The 20422-nt window shown below is 41.0% G+C and overlaps 1 protein-coding gene across 1 annotated transcript in view; it reads right to left on the reverse strand.

The window, feature by feature from the left end:
- CCDC141 (coiled-coil domain containing 141) overlaps window positions 1-20422 on the reverse strand; it is a 158937-nt gene that overhangs the window by 100192 nt on the left and 38323 nt on the right. The window contains exon 6 of the mRNA XM_045033130.1: window positions 7577-7696. Coding sequence (XP_044889065.1) covers window positions 7577-7696 — 120 coding nt within the window. The remainder of the gene's footprint in view (window positions 1-7576; window positions 7697-20422) is intronic.

The raw sequence follows: 20422 nt of genomic DNA on the forward strand, positions 1-20422 counted from the left end.
CTGTGCTCCTGCCGGGGAGCGGGGCTGGGGGCTTGCCCCGCTCTGCCCACCTGATGCTCCCACATGTTCAGGTGGGACCTGCGTGAGAGCACACGTTACTGCGGCTGCACAACCCAAATACCAAATGTGCCTCACACGCCATCAGAGCTTGGAATGTGCAAGCCCACATGTCTGCTACTTGTTCTCTTAGGTTACTCTGATGTTTTACTCATGTTAATTTTCCATTGTTGAGGATAAAACAAAGAGTAGTTGGCCAGGAAGTGCCAGTTGCATTGTTCACATTAATCAAAGAGGGCGTGGAAAGGAGGTAAGTTTGGTTTAATTATTGTAATACTTTCTTATGATGGTATATTTATAATAGTAAGTAAGGTTTAATGTTTATTTCCACTAAAATGTATCTTTATTAAATAAAGTTTATTTGAATATCTCTGAATTATTAATTTCATGAGCATTCATGGCCCGCCATACAATTTCCATACCCAGATGTGGCCATAAGGCCAAAAAGTTTGCCCACCCCTGCTCTACGCCAATGGGAGAGAACTCTCCTGTCAGCATAATAAACCCACCTCTGTGAATGGCAGAAGCTATGTCGGCTGGAGAAGCTCTCGCACCGACATAGTGCTGTGCACACTAGTGCTTGTATCTTTAATTTATGTCACTCAAGGGGGGTGGTTTAGTCACACCCCTGAATGACAAATTTTGCTAACTTAAGCTGTAGTGTACTACTGCGGGGCAAACGAGCTGTTTTGTTTTAAACCTTGGCGTCTTACAACCCTAAAACCCCAAACAAACATGGATCCAGGAACAATCTGAAATGAGAATAAGAAATCTTTGCAAAAAATGAATGAGACATAGGTTTGTGACATTACAGGTAATAATTAAAGTTCAAACTAATTAAATATGTATTTGTCAGGCTATGTGGTGAAGTAATCACTTCTACAGTACCCTGTAGTACACGTAAAGCCAAAATTTCAAATTAATGAGTGCCTTTCTAAAGCCCAGTTTGTGCCTGTAAAATTTCTTCCTGTAACTTTGCATCTGTAATTAAATTCTAGGCACCAACCTAAATAACTGAATCTGCCACTTCCAGGTTACAGGTGCAAGTCAGACAGGGACACAGATACTTTTAATGGTGCCCACAACAGACTTTCGGGATGAAAAGGTTCATGCCCAGATTACACGGGTGCAAACTGCCTCTGTGTAAGGGAGACTGAAACTCAGCCTGGCTGAAAGTTTAGGCCATAACGTTCAAGAGGTCATATTTCCTTCTAACCCTCCAACTTCAGGGACTATTCCTCAGCTGGAATCAATTACACTCATTTTCTTTTTTGTAGTTACTGGTTCTTTTAATTTATCCCCTGCCCTTTCCTTTCATAAGCATTTGTTCCTTCTAATAACTGTTTGGTCCTTGATATCTGTTCAGTATAATGTCAATGTTCTAGAAGCCATAGGGCTGTGTATCATTTAGTCACCCAAATCACTAGGTAGAAGCACTGAACCAGCAACTAAAGGTCAAGACCAGACTTTGTCCCGAGGAGCTCAACAAATGCAGCACCTGTGGGTCCTGTTGAGATAACTGACCTGACAAACTTACCCTATCTGTGAGCTCATCTGTAAAAAGTGAGTGAAAGTTTATGAAAGGTCAGAATAACCCATAACAACAAAGATTGATGGGACAAAAGCGAGACAGAAAGATTAAATTAGTCCAAACAAAAAGGCCAACCTATATAATTCAAGGACTGTGTTAAGATCATGCTTGGTAAACAAGACACCATGAGACCAAAAGTCAGTGAACCAAAACTGATATATCAGAAACTAGGCGTAATTGGTGGACAAAATAATCAGGGGATTAGCTATTCTACCCATTACTCCCTTTTGGGGTCCTTAAAGAGAGAGAGTTTGGGGGGAAAATTGGCTACTGGCACAAGAGTCACCATAATGGCTGCTACCCACACTGTCTCCTGGGACCATGGGCCTTCATCTTCCTGATCCTGAGAGATGTCCTGACCAGACTGGGCTAGAGAGAGGGATCCAGATGACTTCACCACCTCTATGAGCTTTGGCTGAATTCCAAACACAACCAGGATGTTAGATTTCTCTCTCTTTCCTCCCGCTTTCCCTCACCGTATGTTTCCTTCCCCACCTTATTTCTGCTGTTTTCCATCCCTCTCCTTTTGTCTAATAAGAGTCTGGTTTAGCCAGAAAAAATTGTGTATTTTGCTCTTATAAACCTGTCCCTAGAAAGAGGCAACAAAATGCAATGCCCTAAAGAAGCTCAGTGCTGATACTAGTGTTACAGCTGTCAGGGCTTGTCTACACTTACTGGGAATCAATGAGCAGCGATTGATGCATTGGCAGTCAATTTAGCGGGTCTAGTGAAGAACCACTAAATCGACCACAGATCGCTTTCCTGTCGACTCCTGTATTCCACCATATCGAGAAGAGCAGGAGGAGTCGATGGGAGAGTGTCTTTTGTCAACATTGTGTAGTGTGGACCCCACAGTAAGGAGATTTAAGCTAGTCGCTATTCACGTAACTCAAATTGTGTAGCTTAGATCAAATTTCCCCTGTAATGTAGACAAGGCCTCAGAGTGACTGATAAGACCATATGCTATGTCTGTTTTTCCAGCAGAGAGGTTGCAAGTGAGAGCCAGAGTCCAAAGCTTCATTTTCTCTCTTTGCTGATGCCGGCTTTCAATTGGTTAGAACATTACAGAATCAGACACATAAAACAAGCTGTTCATTAAAAGAAAGTAGAAGAATTTTGAAAAATTAATATAGTTGTTTTACTATTTGGAGACTTAGACAACAACTGCTTTGAGATTTTTCAGCTTCAGATATCATCTTTTTGTTTAAATCCGATGATATGCAGCAGTGCCTTCATCTTGTATAGTATTTTATAGCTTTCTTGGTTCATCTAGTAATCATCCCAGACAATGTGAGCTTGATTTACTAAAGCAATACTTTCTATGGGTGTTTTTCAATTTCATTACATATCACTGGTAAAGCAGTCATGATATATAATGAATGTTCAGTTCAAGCAACAGACAGGTCAGAGACTAGGAAAAGAATGGCATGTAGCAATAATTTTATCAGTTTGAAAACAACCCAGGTAACTCCAAAATACAAGGTGCTCAGCAAAGACCTGAATGTGGGGTAGGCACATTTTTTACATCGTTTCTAAGCATGTGCTCCCAGCTGGAATTTACAACAATACAGGGTTCAATTCTGCCATTCAAAAAAGCAAACTAATCTCCGTTTGAGCATCTTGTAGCAGGCTGTGCTGCAAAATAATGCTCCTCGGGGACACTGCCATCCTCTCAAAAAGTGCATTAGGCTGGATAGTTGTAGCACTTGAAAGTGTTGATATACATTAATAGTCTCTCAATGTGAATGTAGACTTAGTTCTTTTAGAGAAAAATGTTTGTTCTCTAGAAAGCAGTGTGAAATGCTAGTGTTCTGTTTTTCCACTACTCTGTTTCTTGGCTCAATGCTATTCAATATCTATATCAATGATCTGGAAGGAAATACAAAAAAATTGTTTGATAAAGTTCACAGATGATACAAAAATTAGTGGAATGGTAAATGATGACAGGTCAATTAGAGACTGATCTGGATCCCTACGCAAGCTGGACTCATTTGAATAACATGTATTTCAATACAGCCAAGTGCAAGTTCATACAGCTAGGAACAAAGAATGTAGATCACATTTAGAAGATGGAGGACGGCATCCAGTGAAGCAGTGACTCTGGACATAATGCATATTATTTACGTCTATAGCACTGGTGAGACCATTAATGGAATAATGTGTCCAGTTCTGGCATTCACACTTCAAAAAGGATGTTGAAAAATTGGAAAGGGTTCCAAAAAGAGAGGCAAGAATTATTTGAGATAGGGAAAAGCTGCCTTAAAGCGATTGAGTTTCCTAAGTCTATCTAGCTTATCAGACATCAGAGTAAAAGAGATCTTGATCAAGTACACACACTAGGAGATTTCTGACAGTAGAGGGCTCCTCAGTCTAGCAGACAAAGGCATTAACAAGATCTAATGGGCTGAAAGATGGAGCTGAACAAACTCAGACAATAAATAGGGCACAAAAATGTAAGGGCAATGCTGATGGTAATTAGCCATTATAACAACTCACCACGGATATGATGGACTCTCCATTGCTTGAAGTTTTAACATCAAGATTGGATATCTTTTTGAGAAATAAACTGTAGCTCAACCACAAGATAAGGGATTGATGCAGGAATTACTTGGTGAAATTCTTTAGTCTAGTCAGCAGACTAGAAGATCAGAATGATCCTTTCTGGTCTAAAGATCTATGAATATATGTAATTTTGCTTCTAGCTCGGTTCCGGGAAGTAGGACACATTTTTCTGCAGAGATTTGAGCTTCCTGTAACACTTTCATAGTGAGGTTTTATAAACATGCATATTTTAAATTGGTAAAAGTACTAATAAAGGATACTTGATTAGGCAATACACTTGCAGATTCAGGGTAACAGCTGGCAAACCAGGCAGGAGAGACTGAACTGTAATGATGATCGAACCTAGCACAGCATTTGCTGTAAACTATATCAGAAATGATGATCAGACGTACATCTGGAGCTGCTACAATGTAATGACAACCAAAACACGATTTAGCATGAAGAAAGCTTTCTCCAGTAACAAACAGTCAGAACAGGATTGCATGTACAGTGCAGAAATTTAAAATGCAGTGATCTCATCCAGGGAGAGCATCAGATTTTGGAGGCTGTCCTAAGAGCTGCAAAATATTGCAGATTCAAAATCCTGCAATTCAAGGTTGAGGCCAGAGCTCTTCAGGGACATTTAAATAAGGGGTTAAAAGGTGGTAAAAAGGCTCATATTTAGGGTGATCATATTTCCCAAAGGGAAAATGGGACACTGCGTGGGGCTGGCCCCAGCTGCTCGCCTGAGGCGCCCCTCCCTGACTGTTACTGGTCACTTGAACCCTGCCAGCTCCCCATTCGAGGCTGTTTCTGGTCACTGGAACCCTGCCTGCCCCGTCCTTCAGCCCAGCCTCCCCCCTGCACGGGGCTGGCATCTCTGCTCGCCCCCAGGCACGTTCCTCTGCACCACACCCCACTTTTTTGACAAAAGGGTGCATTTGTTCCATTTGCTCCTGCCAACTTGATCAGTTGGCAAGAGCAAATGGGACAAATGCCCTCTTTAGCCAAAAAAATCAGAATGGCTGGGACAGGGCTTAAAAAAGGGACTGTCCTGGCCAGAACGGGCTGCATGGACACCTATACATATTCATATATATGTGGGAAAGAGAGATGAAAGGGGAGGGCAGGAGCACATTTCTGATGCTTTCCTGACTCTCTCTCTCTCTCTTTCTCTCTGTGTGTGTGAATTGTTTTTGAGAAGTCCATCAGAGCTGGCCTTCATCAAACTGAGTTATGGTGTGACTAGTGGATCCCGAGATACAGAAATGAGCCTGCTACATCGTTAAAAGGACATCACTGCCGTTTGGAGATAAGAGGTGATAACCTTATATCAGATGGAAGGTTTCACAAAAAAGACTAGGGACTGGGGACTTACAGATACAAGGACATGTTCCACTATGGAGTCACCAACAGGGAGGTGCTGTAGAAGAAATTGTGCTGATATTACTTAGCCTGAACTGGGAGCACCTCTGAACTTGGTATCAGCTTATGTTTTGGTGTGCTTCTGCCATCAAGGCAAAACATCAGTGTGTCTAGTGATGGCATTTACTAAAAGCTTCTACCATTCTAACAAATTTTACAGAAACACTCATTTGAATACTCAAGCTGGAAATAAAATGTAGCAGAGTGTCACATTTCTCTTTCCCACTGCTTGTAATATCATCAGTTTAGTACAATGAAAAGGTAACAGATACACAGACCTGCAGCTCATCTTTCTGCAATACATTTGCTGTGTGCAGCTTAAGCTAGCTTGTGTGTCCACATTTCACATCAGAAGCATGGCATATATTCCACAAGATCTACTCAGTGCATTTGATTTCCCTGAGCTAGAACATGCTGCTAAGAACAACAACAGAAGGATAAAAGTAAGCTGCCCTAAGTTATATGACTGTACGGAAAGCTTCCAATGCTAATCAACACTCTAAAACAACATTAGATGAAGAATGAGATACTGTGGGGTGATTCAAACAACCTGGTTAGCTAATATATAGGGGAAGAGTTATTTAGATAAGCAATAAATAAATAAAATTATTTTATTGTGATAGTTCCTTGAGGTGCCAGCCATGGATCAGGGTCCACTGCTGTACAGACTGAAAATGCATATTTTATTATTTTTTAAAACATGGGTTGTGACATTTCTTCAACTGATATAGTAAACTGCAACAACAACTTCAGTGCAGTGAATTTCCTGGGGATTAATGACTAGCTGGATTCAGTGAGCCTTGATGGCACTCCAGACCATCAACTTCTACCAGCAGGTCATAATATTCCTTTGGAAATGCCTTGTGACTCAATCATTATTGTTTAACCCCGTCACTGCTAGTATTCACAGCAGTGTGCATCCTGCAGCAGAATGTGGTGATATGCTGTTAAAAACGAATGTTTTGTAGACAAAAAACCTGTGACTTCAAATAGAATGTCTGAGATGCTTGAGATGGCATTAGATGTGCATTTTCCCCTGCTTACCTAGTAGCACTGAAGCATTTAACTATAAATTATGGAAACAAATTGATGGTCTATTAATCTTAAAGCTTAGAGAAGATATAACTCCAGCCATTCAGAAACCTGGTCAGTCTAGTAAGTTCAGTCACCTTTCAAAAAGTTACATTTTTATATGAACAAAGGTTTTTAGCACAAAACAGGCCTGCTCTGTGAGCCAAGTTCTCTGAACACATCCAGTCCAAAATGGCACACCAAGCAATTTCCACTGTATTATACCAGCACTTTAGAGAACTATTACATTTACATCAAAATTAAGTAACTGCAAGAGAGTTCTAATATTTATGCTCTCTGGTTTGTAAATATATTTCTTTTTCATATCAACATAATCTTTAACCCACCCTCATCATTTATGCAGCAGAGGAATAAAATCGTCCTATTATGTTATTTCAGACATACTGCTAAAAATTCCTGTTGAAACCTACATTATACCCACTTTCTTGCCACATGATCTGCAGATTTCAGTGACAAAGCATTACAGTAATAGTGACTGGACACCTATTTTTACCATTATCAAAACTCTTCCAAATTGTTTAACTACTTCCCTTAAGTCTTTGCAATGTTGTTTTTATTTCTAAACGACATATCTAGTTATTTGGACACTATATTGAAAGGTGGTAGTTAAACAAAATGTACAATTACTTTGTCATTGCTTTATATTACCATGAATATAGGAAAAGCTAGGGTGAGAAAAATGTGTGTGTAATACTAGTTATATTTAAAATAAAACTTTTCTTTCTCATATACACAAACATATAGACTGTACACATCTTCTGTGTGTGTATGTGTGTGTGTGTGTGTATATATATATATATATATATAAAATGTATGTATATCTATAAAATGTATGTTGTTTTTTTCCTTTAATATTTTCATATTTCTTACCTTAGCCTTGAATTCCATTTCCATGTGCTCATGAAGTAGCTCTTCATTTTCTGTTAAAGATGAGCCTAGATTTTGCTTATGTAGATAATCACTCATATTTTTCCTGTACCAAGATGTTACCTAGATAAAAAACAAAAATGAGATTTTTGAGTTGAGAAGAGTTTCAAAAGCTGAGAAATAATTGTCCAACCTTTCAGGTGTATTAAGTGAACCAACTTAGTATACAAATTAATCCCCAATTTTAGATACATAGCACTGTGTCTTCATGTTTTAATTCAAAAGTTCATATACCTATATGAAATAGATCATGTGTCAAAGTGCACATATATGGGAATATATGTAACAAAACAAGACTTGTTTTTCATGAAGTATGTCAAATGATTTATCAATCAGTACGGTGGGTGATACTGAAGGAAAAGAAAAATCAGGAAGCAGTAATGTGGAAGAAGACATACATAGTTTAAAATGGTAAAGAAATCATACATTTTTCCTAGGAAAAATGCTCATTCATGTACTGTAGGTGACTATAAATCTGAGCATATTTACAATGATGCATAAAAAGCAATGACTAGATGACCTGATAGGTCTTTTCTAACTATAACTTCAATAATTCAATGAAGCTACTGTAATCTTTTGTATTCCAAAAAACTATTACAGCTTGCTAGATTGACTGTAACAAGAATATTCAGCAAACAAATGCAGTAGTTAATGTATCTCATAAATTGCTCAGAATGACTTGCATCTACTTCTACTTGATGCACAGTGGGTACCTTATACATTCCTTGTAAACAACACATGGCAAAGATCCCTGAGTGAAGCTTTGCATTTTAAAATAGTATTGGGAATCAGTTAGTACCTATGAGACCTGCTCCAATCTTTTCCAAGTCTTGCAAAGCCACTACCATATTCTATATATCACATTTAAAACTCCTTTGTACAGTAGGAAGAATATAGACTTGAAAGCATGTCTCTAAGAGTTTCCTGAGATCTGCTTCTGTGGAGGCCTTTTGAAAATTTTATTTTATTCTATATTTTTCTAAAAACCAAAAGAACCTTTATAACAAAAAAATGCTTTCAACACATCTGAAATAATACAGTAGGCAAATTACCTAAGGAGTTCAACGGAGCTAGGAAAGTAAACAGATTATTAATGTAATTAAATTTTAATTTGATGGCAGAATCTCAAAACTACTTTCTAAAGCGCGTCCAAGTTAGTTAGTTATTTACTGACACACAGGAGACCTCGTTTTTCTGCACAGTATCCTGGTGATACATGTTACAAACAAAAGCATATGGGAGTTTTGTATGTGCCCTGCTTAAAAAAAATACAATTCAAAAAATAATTCTTTTTTAATTATTTGAACAAAAACTAAGGTAGTGTGAAGTGAGACATGAGTGACCAGATGTCCCAATTTTATAGGGACAGTCCCGATTTTTGGGTCTTTTTCTTATATAGGTTCCTATTACCTCCCACCCCCGTCCTGATTTTTCACTTTTTCTGTCTGGTCACCCTAAGTGAGAACTATTGTCACAAAAGCCATTCACATTTGGTAATACACATGATATTTTCATTTTCAAGGGAGGATGAGCTCTCACAAGCACTCATTCTCAGTGGAAGGTTTGTGGTAGAGGTGGACCCAAGTCACAAAGTTCAGATTGACACTTTGATCAGCATTAGAGGCATTTGGACCAGGCCCATCTCTGGAATACAGCATGACACTGGTTATTTTGTGCTCTCAAAAATGGGTTTAGAGCTGTACAAGTCACCCTTTGATGAAGACAGACCTATAAGAAGGAAAGTTGATTATGTAGAATGAAGGGATGAGTGGAAGCCCAATGGAGTCTTGGAGTAATGTTTACGTACCTGACTGAATCAAATCAGATTTAAAAGGTAGGAATCAGACCAAAATTCTGAACCGTGAAGCCTTTCCTTTCCTCTTTCCTCATCCTCTCAAACATACACTTAGCGATGCAAAATTATTAAAACATTTATACTGGAAGAAGACATACAAAACATGTACTTCGCGTCTATCAAAATAAAATTGAATGTGTATGCTACAGGGGAAAGAAGAATTTCCCTGTAAATTGAGGCAATTTTCTTTTCTATGGAAAACACTGGCTGTTTGCCAAAACAAACTCATGCTTCTATAGACTTGAGCAGAGGAGTAATAAAATCTTTAACTCGGTTACTGTAAGAAGCTCACCCCTTAGCCACTTGGCAATGTCTATTTTAATTATCAAGAGTGTAAGCAGTTGGGGTTTAAGTACTGCAGATGTCAAAGAGTGATATTAGCAGTGTAAGATTATGCAAGAGCTATCTTTGGTGTTTTTTAAGACAGAAGCCCACAGAATTCTATTTTTTCAGAAATTTCTTTTTGGTAGGCTTTTATTTTTTGTGCACAAGCTACAGGGCATGTTGATTGCCTGATAAACAAAACTACTAATTTTTTAAAACCCTGAGTGCATGACAGCCTTACAGCATGCTATTGACCACAATATTTGCTATAAATTACCCATGGAAGTAGGAGTGAAAGGATTCCTATCTGTACCTGGAAACTATTGTAAGTTAAAATATGGTAATTGCAGAGTTATCTTAAGCACTTCCATGCGCGTTACCCCTAACCTTCACACATCCACACACAAAAACATCTCATTCAAGTTCAGTGGTGCTTTAAACCCAGGATAGCTGGCTTGGCTGGGGCCCTAGGATAAAATCTGAATGAGGCTTGAGAAACAAGACCTAGAGATCTTAGTTAAGAAGTTCTGAGTTTCACTCCTGGTTCTGATACTGACTTATGTCATCCCAAGTCTGCCTCTATTTCCCCTTCTCTAACAGGAAGACAATCTTCTCTTTCTGTCTCTCACAGAAGTGTTGGGAGAGTTTATTAGTTAATGTTTGAAGATGAAAAGTCCTGTGTATTATTACTGTTGATCCCAGTCTGATGATGATATGCACAAAATAAAATTTGGTCCAGAATACAAGCTTCATTTTCATCAGTGATGGATCTGTGAAAGGTATGTTCTTGCATGAAACATGTGTGTATGCATGAGTATACCAGTAGTAGAATAAATGATATTGCAGGAGATGAGACAATTATAAATACACAAGGGGCGGGCGGGCGGGGTCTGCAGAAAACTCCCATTAACTTCAATTGGGCCAAGATTTCACCCCAGGTAGCTAGCAAAGGATCATTTTAAACAAATCTGACTAAACAGATTTTAATAATTTAATTACTGGTATGTTCCAGTCTAAATATTCCTGCACTCAGAGTAAAATGTAATCAATTTTTCATTTTTATGAAAACCATTTACACAAAGTGCTGGGAGCACATCTGAAGACATATGAAGGTCCACTCAGAAATTTTATGCACATTTTTAATTGCTTATGAAAATGTCTAGGTTTGTCTCCAACCTGCCAGTGTTTTTCCTTCACTCTAGCGGGTGGCAGCAGCAGCAGAGACCATAGGGGACACAGCTTTTGGAAAACCCGAAAAGAGCATACGTAGATTGTTTAAGACAGTTCTTCCATAAATCCAAGCAGTTCTGGTGCATTAGTCACTGTTAGAGCTTCCCAGTTATACTTGTGCATGCTGACATTCAGGGTTTGCTCAGCTCATACTGTGCCTGGTACTAAAAATGGAAACCCGGGCCTATATTTGAAAGCAGCTTCCAAACACAGCTATAGCCCCAAACTGTATCATGAAGGCAATAATGGTTAAATCAGTCCCGCAGTCTTGCATGCTGAACATCTTTCAGTAAAAAAGAACATACAGCTATTAACCCAGCCCACTGTGTAAAGATCAGCAGGAGAAAAGAGTGGGTCACGTTCATTCAGGTAAAGATCCCATAACAGAACCTTTAAATGACTGCACTACCATCGTTATTTTTACATCGATTAAATTGCTAGTAAATGAAATCCAGCACCAAGGGGTGACAGGGCTGTTAGTTCTACCTTCTTAATGACATAAGAACTGATAACTACCAGTAGTTAATATTTTTCCTTTAAAAAGAAGGATCATTTCCCTTCTGTGTGTCTGCATGGACTGCAGATGAGGGTGTGCTATGCTGTCCCACAAATCTGACTTAGCTCTTATCTCTGCCCTTGACTCAACCTTTTACCCAGGGACCATGAATAGCTTAAGTTTAATTTATTTGTTTGTCTCATATATGCATGAATGGCACAATTCAGAAAAATTACATTCATAAATCTTCTTGCCGAGAAAATTAATTATGCACAAAATAGCCCAATCTGCCTCTGATTTTCATTAATGAAGGAGATTATCAGCAAAATAAGATGTTGCTGTATCTGAAAAGGAAGGTCAGCTCTTTAAATGTAAAACAAGGTACATTTTTACATATTGAAAATACTGATAAAGAAAAACATGTTATGATTATGCTTATCAGACCGTCACATTCTAATTCAAGGCAGAACGAAGGTGTTGCATTTTTAGTTCTTCGGGGCAAGGAAATATATATTGTGATCTTTACGTTTGCTTAGTTTCTCTTTCAAAACCAGATCAGGGAGACTTCTGTGTTTTATACTTATCCTTTGAAAAACACAGGCAGTATTAAGGGTAAAAATCTACTCTCATGTTCACAGCAGGCTTGACTCCAATATGCGGCTCTCCCTATGTCTCCCAAACTTCCATTAGCGTCAATCAGAGTTCAATAGGCTGCTCTCCTTATATGTGTAGAACTCCACTTGACATTAATGGAAGTTCAGCACACACAGGGAGAGCAAAATATTAGACTTCAGATTTGCCGTGAGGCTATGAGAACCAGTACTTAAAAATGCATATGCATAAGTCTAAAAAGATACTTTGTCATAAAGTTCTACCAGTTAATTTTCCAGAGTATTTATTGTTCCATAATTTTGCATGAATGTTGCGTAAGGTGTCAGACTGACACCTTACAGGTCCATAGTTAGAACAGTGTTGCAAGGACCTGACTCTGCCTGCTAGTCTGCATCAACCCTGGACCACAGCTGGGCATGACAAGGCAGGTAGTTGAATAAGCATTCTATCTGAGCTACAGCCCATCTCCTCAAGCTATCACCAGTAGATATCAGCTGTAATGGTGGTGTTTGTGATGTCAACACCCATTCCGCAGAAAATGGACACACACACACACACACACCAAACAGCAACCAGATTAAAGTGATCCGACGTCCTGATATTATTGGGATCATTCTAATATTATCAGGATCGTCCAAATATTAGGGGCTTTGTCTTATATAGACACCTCTTACAGTCTATTACCCCCTCTCCTGTACCAATTTTCCACACTTGTTATCTGGTCACCCTAAACCAGATAGTAAAGATTTTCCGGATGTTCCCAAACTCGGCTGGATTAAACTTGGCACTCTGTAAGTGAAAGATAATTGTCCATTAATGTTTAGGTCAACTAGAAAGCTGTGGTAAGTTTGAACAAATTTGCACGTCACTCCATCCCACCCTGCATCTTGGGGCGATTCTGTAGTATGGTTTTAAAGCAAATTCATTCAAAGTATTTCCCCTCTTTACCCAATGTAAGATAGCAAAGTATTTTGCAGAGAGTCTTCTGTTTTGCACCCCTCTCTCTGCCTGTAAGTTATTGATATGCTTGGATAAAGCTGGGATGACCATGTAGTTGATGAAAGCATCACAGCTAGGAGTACTAACTCCTGGTACTTCCAAGCTTTGAAGAAGGATTTAGAGAAAGACCCTTCTTCTTGGAAAGTGTACTTTGCAATATGATACATTTCCAACCGACTTGGCTAAATTTGTTTTGAAACGTCAGTTGTAGCCATTGAGAATTTATCACAGATACTGAGAATTGAAATAACATTACTTTTTAAGGTGTGTTCTTTTGCTGGACAGTTTCCTGGTGATATAGACAAAGCAGCAGCCAGAGCAGAACTGAGCAGCATCATGCCTCTCGAGTGTTAGACAATATTTCATGATTTTCATAGTAATAGCTCTGGCCTCTTATTTAGCAGTTTCTCTTTTACAGTATCTTGGTTGAAAAAGAGGATTTGTTCAAGTTATCATTCTATAGCCACAGGCTGGAAAGATAACACTTCCATAGGAACACAGGATTTTTCATACAGGATAGTAATCCATCTAGCCATGATGATACCAATAAATCCAGTTTTGCCTCTGGCAATTATAATACTTGATGTTTCAGAATAAGGTTAGCAGCTCCCTAGAGTACCTCACCAGTTGTAAAATGTTTTACTTGGAGGATCATATACACACTATGCAAAAAAAGGTAGAGCTGGTTTTGATGTCCAAGGTACATAACCCTGCAGAATCAATATTCTAGGCAGAGCTGGAGTGCATAGCACTGCCTACAATTAAGGTTGCCCAACACTTTCCATTAACTTTAAACATTCAGACTGAAATTTTCCATGATGAGTGCCTGCCTTGGCTAAATTTTTAGGAAACTTTCAATTTAAAGGTCTTAGCTATTTCTGAGGGTTTGTCTAGGTCATTATTTTTGTTGTTGTTTTGTTTTGGTGGATTAGGTCTGGGTGCACTAACATTGCAGAATAACAATTCCAAGATAATTGCATCCATATGGCTGCTCTTTCCTACTTTTCACTGAATCAGTGTGTACACCTGGTAATGCCTTTTTTTGGAGTAAGCACTAGGCATTCTTGGCAGGGATCCCATGGTGTATTGTCCCACTATTGGACTTTATGCATTTTAGGATGATTTTTTTGTTTGTGGTGCACTGTCAGATACCTACTGCAAGCTCCCAGAATTCTGGGACTTGGGGTCATAGTAGCAAATTCTCATGATTCCTCTTCTGTGATCTTATAATTCACTTATCTTTTGAAAGTCAGGACCAATTTCAAAACTGCTGTCAGCCAGCATGGAGGGAACTCTGCTTTGTGCCATGGTCCAGGCACTCATTAATACACAGAGGCAGCTGCACATGTAAATGCCATCACATACCTGGGTCATTTTGGAAGCCAGACACTGCACTGGCAACCTAATTTCATTAAAGGAGGAGGAAGAAATCAAGCAGCTAATTGTGGAAAAACTTTGCCTGGAGCAGCTTCACTTGACTGAGTGCCATTTCTGGACTCATGAAAGTGGAAATGGATAGTGATGTAGTCCTGGGATGACCTGCAGTGGAGGAAGAATTTCTGGGTGACAAAGGGCACTTTCTTAGAAATCTACACTGAACTCATCCTTCAAGATACCAACATGAGAGCTTCCGTCAGAGTGGAGAAGCATGTGGCCATCACCATTTGGAAACTTGCCAACTCAGATTGCTACCAGTCAGTAGGCAAGCAATTTGGTGTTGGTAGATCAACTGTCATGAAGCAGTGTGCCACTACAAAGGTGCTGCTAGCATGGGTCAACGTTTGGCAAAGCACAGGAGGCTATTAGTGGATTTGCACAGCTGGAATTTCCAAATTGTATTGGAGCCATTGATTAAACCCATCTGCCTAGTCTTCATCCCCACCTCAGGCCTCAGAGTTCATCAGCAGAAAGGGGTGCATCTCCATGGAGCTCCAAGGTCTAGAACAGAGGTTCTCAAACTGTGGCCCACGTGCTCCATTCAGGAGGTCCGCGGATAGCTCCCTCTAAGGTGTGCGCCTGGGCAGCCACACACGAGACAATGAAAGGCCACCCACCTAATTAGTGGAGCTGCACAGGCGTGGCTCCACTAATTAGGTGCCTGGACCCTGGAGAAGATGCATATGTAAGGTGAGGTGGTTAAAATAAATAAATAAATAAAAAATAATTGGAGATATACCAATCTCCTAGAACTGGAAGGGACCTTGAAAGGTCATTGAGTCCAGCCCCCTGCCTTCACTAGCAGGACCAATTTTTGCCCCACATCCCTAAGTGGCCCCCTCAAGGACTGAACTCACAACCCTGGGTTTAGCAGGCCAATGCGCAAACCACTGACTTATCCCTCCCCCCCAACTTTGGTAGCTTTGGGGGGGATAGGAGGTAGGTGGGAGGGGGCAGTGGGGTGAGAAGATGGGGTGGTGGGAATTTGGGATGTTCAGGGCTGCGGCAGCCAGAGAAAGAGGGGACTTTCCCCAGTTCCAGGGCTGCAGCTGCCAGGGAGAGAAGGCCCTCCTTCCCAGCCTCAGCTCTGTGGCTGCTGGGGCAGGGGAGAGAGGGAGAGACCCCCTCTCCTTCCCAGCCCTAGCTTGGGGGCTGCTGTAGTGGAGGAGAGAGGGTGCATTCATCGCATTAGAAAGGTAAGACAACTGATATTAAAATATGAGTTGTGTGCTTTTATTTGAACAAAAAAATTAATTTTAAAGTTTTTTTTATATAGCACTTTTATCCAATGCGCTTTACAATAGGTAGCTACCAGTACAAACAACATTTGGAAAGATCAATAAGTGGTCCACCGAGACCCTCAGCAATTTTCGAGTGGTCCACGAAAGAAAAAGTTTGAGAACCACTGGCCTAGAAGAGTCATCAGTGTTAACGTGGGGTGGTCTTGAAAAGGTCCAAGTTGCTAGGATCTTTTGAAACTCGCATCCGTTGTCTTTAATGAAATATGGAAAATTTGCTCCCATGGCTACTATGGCTATAAATGGTACTGTCATTCCTCCTGTCATTCTATGAGACACAGCTTACTGTCTGCTTCCCTGGCTTATGAAGCCATTTACTGGACACTTGGACAAGAGGAAGGACCTGTTCGACTACAAACTCTGAGCAGCTGTAGAATGACAGTGGAGTATGCATTTGTAAGGGAGATGGAGTTGTCTCATGATGAGGCTGGAGGCTGCTGAGAAATATCTACCTGATGGGATACATTCTTGCTGTATTTTGCACAACTGCTGTGAGAGCAAGGGCGAGAGCCTCATCAGTGGGTAGAGGGCAGAAGTGCAGAGACTTGCTGAATGCTGTGATCAGCTGGAAAGGCTTCCTCTGAAAACTGCAGCAAATCATCAGGGCCATAGGATCAGGATCCCCCATGCTCCTACTTTGAAGCTAAAAGCTGAAATGTGGCAATGTAATTTAATTACACATTGTACCTGGATTTCTTTACTCTATGTGTATGAATTTAGTGAACCAGAAGTGTATTTTGCTTTTTAAAAATGCTTTGTGCAATGATTTTTTGGAGAGGACATTTTATTTGGTCTCTGGGACATGTATTTTATGAAACTCTGAGTCTTGTAAAAAATAACCTGTATTGATCAAATCATGCCAATATAAAAATCCTGGATTAAACAAAACTGTGCAAACTTTTATCCATCGTTACATAAACTAGTGCAAATGTTAGACAGGATTACAGTGAAGATGTGGGCCCATGCCATACAGTGTGGAGTACACACATATGTGCTGTACTGGTCACAAGCATGTGTACATGCAGGATTTCTGACTGTTCTGCCTCTGTATGGAGATGTAGAATGGTGCCAGAAGAAACTATAATTTGTTATTGTAGGGATGAAGGAGGGATCCCAGAACTCACTGTCTTCAGAGAACTACCTGTAGTTTTAAGAATGTACTGCTGCTCCCAGTATCCTTTGTCCTCCATGGGCTACAGGACATGGCTTGACTGGACATACTATGTCAAAACAACTATCTATCTAGCCCAGTATCCTATATTCTGACAGTGGCCGGTGCCAGATGCTTCAGGGGGAATGAACAGAACAGGGCACATGGGGTTGTGGTGTTGTGGCAGAACATTGTCCCAAAATGTTCTCTATCAAGACAGTCTGGTTTTGCATCATCTTCAGTCAGGAGCTGTTTCTGCATGTCCGTGTCATGCTTGATGGGGTCTCTTGCCAATTCTCTGTTCTTCTGTCTCTCAGCAAGAAGAACTTCCCTCCACTCCTCTCTCTTTTTATCCCTCTTCTGGGATGCTGTCTCAAGGTCTCCAAATATTTCATCTTTGGTCTTCTTTTTCCTGCCCTGGAGATTAGTCAGGCACTCTGCAGTTAATAAGGGTTCTGTTCTTGGTGGCTGCAGGGTGTCACGTAGAGAAGCCGGGGTAGCTGACAAACAGAAAAAGCAGTTACTGAAGTAATTCAAGTCTCCAGGTCAGCAATCATGAAATGACTCTTTCCTCAGTTTTGGAATGCCATTCCCATAATCTCGTCCCAGTCTGGGGGCAACTTGCAAATGTTAAGACATTTCCACATTACTTCCTCTTTGCCTAGGAACTCTGTTCTAATCCAATGGTGCAAGGCTGGTGACTGGCAGCAGGGTTTGGAGGTTTGGGCTTGGGCTTCCCCTGAGTTAGGGGTAGGCAGAAGGATTGGGGGGGTTGGATGGGCTGGAGGCTTTGGGAGGTAGGTGGAGGTGTGTGTGAGGGTTTGCAGGGGGGCAGGTTAGTAATTGCATTGGCAACTCTGCAGGCAGTCCTTACATTGGAAGATGTTCCTCTGCTCTGAGTCACCAAGAAGCAGTGAAGTGGCTTATTCAAAAGGGCAATGGGCAGACAGAAGATATGCAGTGATGTTATTCACCAGAATGGTCCCTCCAGAAGTGCTGCAGGACGGGAAGGGCCACTCTACTTATAAAGGTAGACCTGAGAAGGCTGCTGTGTCTTGCAGTGTTTGTGCCAAAATAGCGCATTATCTTTTCCTTAAATTCTGTTTTCTGTTACCTGCACTCGATACACAAAATGCACTGCTAAATAAGTACCGCTCTGCTGTATGTGTTCTGAACCTGAGGGCTTAATGATGTTGAGAGTCCGATTAGAACTAGCTGAGTGCCTTACAATCTCTGATTTAGTGTCTCTGTCTTTGGGAAATATACCTCATAAAGTGCTAAGATAGCAGAAAGCTCAGGGCGTTGTGAAAAACAGTATTTTTATATCATATTTTTCCTGAAACTGATGTTTCAGTAAACATGGCTACATTACAATGTTGTTTTACAAAACCACTGTGGCACCACTGGTTTAATCAAGGCAACGGGGGGGCAAAATGTTCCCCCCACCTGTGGTGGTTGATGGGGAATGGAAGAAGGTTGGGGGGTAGATGCCAGCATGGCAGTGGGAAATGAAAATATCAGGGAACCAATCCCTGCAGAGCTGGAATTCCCTATGTGGCCACTGTCTTGAGCATGCTGGGAGCCGGGGTAAAGCTGAGCTGGCTCAGAAAGGCTCCTAAGCTCACATTTGCCCAAAACAGCCATGTCCATTAGGCACTTGGGCCAAGCATTTGCTAAAATCACATATACAGTTTTATAGTAATGTAGCACATAATACTTACTGGCAGAGGTCCCCTTCTCAGCACTATCATGCTGGGAGTCCAGGTGCTGTCTGTTTCTCTGGGTCTGGCTCCGGCTCTTAGATTTCTCCTGGCCTCCAGGGGAAATCTCCTCCTCAGAGTCCTGGTTGGGGTCCTCCTTGGTGCTTTCAGCACTTTCCGCAACATACTGGGGCTCAATGATGGCCTTCCTGGCAAAAATCCAATCCAGCTCCTCAAAGTAGTAGAGCACTGCCAGAAGTCCTGTTTCTGCCCTTGATCTTTTTTATAAGCCTACCAAAGGTCCTTTCCTTTGCAATGGCATTGAACTGTGTCCTGAGAGTATATAACCTCTCTTGGTCATATACCTTGCTATATGCTCATGTACTTTTGCATTATGGCAGCTGCTGTTAAGATAGGAGTGGACCATCTCCTCACCCCAGATAGCAAGGAAATCCATGACTTCTGCACGCAGCACCACCAGGCCTGGCTGCTACAATGCTGATTACACTGAAAAGGATATACAGCTCCAGTACCGTGTAATTGCAAATAGGGACCTCCTAGTTGTGTGCCAGCATTTAAACAGGGCGGTGACATCTGGCCAACAAGACCCCAGAGCACTAGAAGGCACACAGGTAAAGAGACAGGGAAGTCCTAGTGTGAAGCAATGCAGTGTGGGATACAAGTGGGAGGACTGAAAAGTTAATCCAAAATACGGATGCTTCCTTTTTCTGCACAAACTCATTCTGAAATGAACCTAATCCATTTTCAAAGTGAATTATCCAATTCATATTAATTGGCCACTTGATTCAGAAAAAGAGTCGCATTGGGTGAATGTGAGCCCATTTTAACTGGAAAAAACTGCAGCTAGTGTGAAATAAACCCCACTGTTTAGACAAGCCCAGGAAACAAGATTCGGGGGAAACACTTTTTTTGCCCATGTTTAAAAAAATGTCTTATAACTGTTTTACTGAGAAGCTCTATCAACCCTGTGCTTTGGAGAAAGGATTTGCAATTTGGCAGGGAGCTTGCTCTGGTATCAGGATGTGGTGTTTGCATTTCCTATGAAAATTCACCCGAATTTGACCAAGTTCCGAGCCTTTAAAAAACTCGGCTTGCACATACTCAGTAGAGACTCGTTAGAGTTTGGCAGCCACATTGCCCAAAGATTCCATTCTCACTGAGCGAACTCCACCCCAGGGATGCAGGAGTTGAGCAGGACTTGCCCCTGCCTAATTGGAATGCAAAGGGGTGGGAGGATAGAAAGAGAAGGGGGGGAGGAAGCCGAGGAAGCACAGTGAGCAGAAAGGGAGGGGATTGGGTGTATATAGCCACAGAGGGGGAGGAGGGCGAGAACTGGGGTGTGGGGGGGGGAGGAAGTTGGATAGGAGCAGAGGGGGATGGAAATAGGAGCTGGGGTGGGTTGACTGCAAGAGAAGGGAAAGGGACAGGCAGCGTGCACAGAGACAGAAGAATACCACTAGAACACATTCCCCTCCAGAAGCTGGCACTGAACTGAGGAGTCCCGAGTCTCTATATTTCTCTGCTTTTAGCAAATAGCTGTGAAACCACTGGCAAAGTATCTCTCTCTCCTTCTATTGACTGGTCCACAAAGAAGATGACAGTCTACTGCAGTCACCAGTTACTCCATTAACTCATGTGATAGAGGTAAGTGCAGTGAAGCTAATGGT

This window comes from Mauremys mutica, chromosome 10, assembly GCF_020497125.1.
Source record: "Mauremys mutica isolate MM-2020 ecotype Southern chromosome 10, ASM2049712v1, whole genome shotgun sequence".
NCBI lineage: Eukaryota > Metazoa > Chordata > Testudines > Geoemydidae > Mauremys > Mauremys mutica.